Here is a 3,734-nt window from a genome sequence, read left to right as displayed (position 1 = left end):
TGCTGACCTAAAAACACTTGTCGTCCAAGAAAAGGAAGTATCACGACTTCTTCAAACTTCTCCGCGTTGTCTTGGAGCTGGACCAGAAGACACAGCCTCATTTGGCTCACAAATGGGAACGTGTTAGTTATTTTCCATTTGTAACGGCTCTTTTTAATTATTTTATTTATTTCTTTATTCTAATTACTCTGTCCCCAATTATTTCCAGAAAACGGCTACTTCTCAGCTAACCATTAAACAAATGTAATTATTAATTATCCATTTAATTAATGATAAAATCATCTACGGTGTAAACAAAGTATCACCATCAATCACAGCCATTGTGATCTTGACGTCTGTGCTGAAACCCCATGTTTAGACTTAAATCTTTAATTATTCCGAGAAATAATCAAAGAGCTAACCCTAATATAATAAAAACAAATAGATGAGATTATTTGGATCCAGAGTTAATCATGTGTATACCATAGAAATATTCAAAGGGGTTATTGAAGTAATATCACCGACTACTTTGAAGAAGTAGTTGAAAAGTTTAACGCGGAAGGTAGTCTGCTTAGGGAAAAAGGTGACCAATATTTTTATTTTTATACTAGAAAAATATGATGTATTTGTCAAAACCCTCTGATATATAGAAAAGGACATTTTACTTACCTTAAGCAACCGACAATTGCCCAACCCTTTGTGGCATTACACGATAAATCAGCGGCTAAATCCAAAATTTACATCAGTAATTGAGGTTATTAAGTTCATCTAATCAAGGACAGGTGTCAGAATCATAGCCCTTACAGGTTACCTACAGCTTTTGTATCCGATCTTTGAAGAAGCTGAAAAAATAATAATTAGTTAAAAGTGTAAAAATAATTAAACGTAACGCATTGCTTAGCTAATCCCACCATGTCATATTATGTGCTTGCATGTATGTAATTATGGATGGGATGCTAATAATTAAGAATATATAAGTATAACATATATTTATATAGTTTTGTATAAACAATCTGAAAGAATCAACTTGCGTTATTGTTTTTGTTATTTCGTCTCTTTTTCCGTGCTGTCCACTTCCACTATCGCCTTCCTTTTTATATTCCCTCCCTCTTTTCAGTTCCCTCACTACCAAACTCCAGGAGAAAACAAAGAAAAGACTCTTCCTTTTTTCCTTTCTTTCCTGTCCAAGTTTTTTGAGTTTTAAGCCAAGATGAATGCTACCATGTTTAAGGTTTTGATGATGTTGGGTCTTTTGGCCACCGCTTGTATGGCTCAAGCACCAACAGCACCACCCACATCATCCCCACCCACATCTCCACCACCGCCAGCTGCTACTCCAACCCCGACCCCAACCCCAACCCCAACCCCAACCCCAACCCCAACCCCAACCCCATCCCCATCCCCATCCCCAACCCCAACCCCATCTGCATCTCCAGCTCCAACCCCATCACCCACCACTTCCCCATCTCCTTCTCCTGAAGCTTCTTCACCTTCTCCTTCAATCGCTTCCCCTCCAGGTCCTACCCCATCAAGTGGACCTGCTCCAGCCTCCGAGCCCACTGCCGACCAAGGCCCTCCTCCCTCTGCCGCCTCCACCAACGGTGTTTTCATTGGTGCAATCGCTCTTGCCGCCACTTTCTTCGCTGCCGTTTTGGCTTAAGAAAGTGAAGTGAAGTCCAGCTTTTTTGGGTTTTGGATCATGATTCTTGAGAATCTTTACTTTCATGCTCTCTTTTGTTCTTTCGAGTAGTGTTTTTTTCTCTTACTTTATATTTTTCATTGCACCCTACTTTTTGGTTTTTGTTTAATTTATTTGTTATGTATGTTTGATGATGACGATTCTATTATTTTGGGTTCGGATGGTTGATTGTATTGGTGGTGTGACACGCGTAAAGACCGGATGGTTGTAGAGATTGGACTGTTGTACATCTAATTACAGTGGAATAAAAACAGTTTGTTATTCTTTAAAAAAAATGTAACATCTCCATGTATTGTTCATGTCTAATTACTTTATGCATTATTTGCTTTTTATTTTTTATTTTTATTTAAATTCCCAAGCGATAATCAAATCTAGAGAAATCACCTTTTTGGTTTCTTTTCATTTCTTTTTACACGTGTGCTAGTGTGTATAATGGCCATTGGAGGCATCCTTGAATGAAAGCACTAAGATAAGTTTAATGTTTAGACGAAAACAGACTTCATTTGTCCCCTTTTTTTCTACTTTGATAAGCAAGGTTTTGACAATTTAGTACACGAAATAATTGTTTTACATACGCCAAAAAGGATTTATTTATTTAAAAAGGCATGGATTTTTAGTCAAATTACAACATTAAATTTGGCATCAACCGAACGAGCGATGAAAACAAATTAAAATTTGTGGCCATCTGATTGGATTAACGTTGACTTTAATAATGTCTGAAAAAGAAACACCCAACCATTACCGCCCATGATACAGATGAATATAGCTGTTTTTTTTTTAATTAGGTTGGGATAAAATCGGTTAAGTAACGAATGTAAAATAATTAAGAAGTTGAAAAGATTGAATATAAATATTTACGTGAAAAAATTTCTCCGGAGAAATTAAAAAATTATGGGCAAAGATAATTTTATTATAACCAAAAAAACGAAGAATACAAATATAGAGATTAAACTAAATCTTGAAATCCGAAATAAGAATCTTCAAAATGCAAATATAAAGTTTTCTGAAAGCTTGTAAAAGCTAATACCTAAATATATAATGGGTTGTCCTTCTAAGGTGGAAAAGGGCCTATTTATAGACTAAATTCGTAGGTCAAATAATATTAAAATAACCTACATTAATCAGAGTTCGATTGGGGCAAATAATCAGAATTTGACTGGAAGAAAAAAATCGAGAAAATTGCATAATGGAAGAAGAAAACCGAGAAAATTGTATAACACGTCATCTTGTCGAAACGTTGCTACTACCTTGTCAGGACGACCTTCATCATATCGTCGAAACAAGACGTCTTTTCTCGTCGGGACGACGCCTTTTCCTTGTCAGGGCATCAACTCTATTTTGGCCAAAAATGCGAGATATACTCTACAAATATCCGCCTTAGCTCGTATTGTCGCAACATCTTCTTTTCCAAAGCTCGCCACGAGCCTATCTCAAATTAACTGAGTCAAAGTTGTGCTTAGAAGCTGGAAGACTTCTAGTCTTTGGCTTGCGTACTGCCAAATCAAAACTGACCCAGGTTTGATTTCCATGAACGTAGTACCCTATCTTTTCAAAACTTGCATCCAAAAAAGAACTTCTCTTATATGAAATAGTCATATATTTTTCCCTTCTATGACCAAGTTGCCTCTGCTTCAAATGAGTCGACTCATTAACAGATGAGGGACATTTTGTTTCACCGATCACCATTGATCTTTCCAGAATATAAAGACTGTCAATCCTTTTACCTTTCATCAAAATGAGAAGCCCCACAAAATACTTTAATGTCGCTTGACTCGATGTTAATTCTACAACCTTTCGAGTCCAAATTTCCTAAGGAGCTAACATTTCTCTTTAAATCAAGTACATACCTGACGTCTGATAGTGTCCTGATTGTCCCATCGTGCATCATGATTTGAACAATACCAATATTGATTACCTTACTAGGTGAACAATCCACATACGCACAACTCCACCTTCAACTAAATTGTATGTGGAGAACCAGTCCCTATTGGGGCATATGTGGAAAGAACACCCCGAATTTAGGATCCACTCGAACATAAGCTCGGAGTTTTTGCTT

General features: G+C 36.7%; 1 protein-coding gene across 1 annotated transcript; it reads left to right on the top strand.

Moving 5' to 3' along the window:
- The first annotated feature begins 828 nt into the window (after positions 1-828).
- LOC121209853 (classical arabinogalactan protein 4) lies at positions 829-1,953 on the top strand. Its single transcript, XM_041081611.1, has one exon. The coding sequence runs from the start codon at positions 1,190-1,192 to the stop codon at positions 1,637-1,639; it is 450 nt and encodes a 149-aa protein (XP_040937545.1). The 5' UTR covers positions 829-1,189; the 3' UTR covers positions 1,640-1,953.
- Positions 1,954-3,734: the final 1,781 nt, after the last annotated feature.

Source organism: Gossypium hirsutum, chromosome A11 (genome assembly GCF_007990345.1).
Source record: "Gossypium hirsutum isolate 1008001.06 chromosome A11, Gossypium_hirsutum_v2.1, whole genome shotgun sequence".
NCBI lineage: Eukaryota > Viridiplantae > Streptophyta > Magnoliopsida > Malvales > Malvaceae > Gossypium > Gossypium hirsutum.
This window is presented reverse-complemented; position numbering and strand designations above follow the sequence as displayed.

Excerpts from the sequence above, each read along its gene's own strand:
- LOC121209853 (XM_041081611.1), top strand. The coding sequence starts at position 1,190 with ATGAATGCTACCATGTTTAAGGTTTTGATGATGTTGGGTCTTTTGGCC.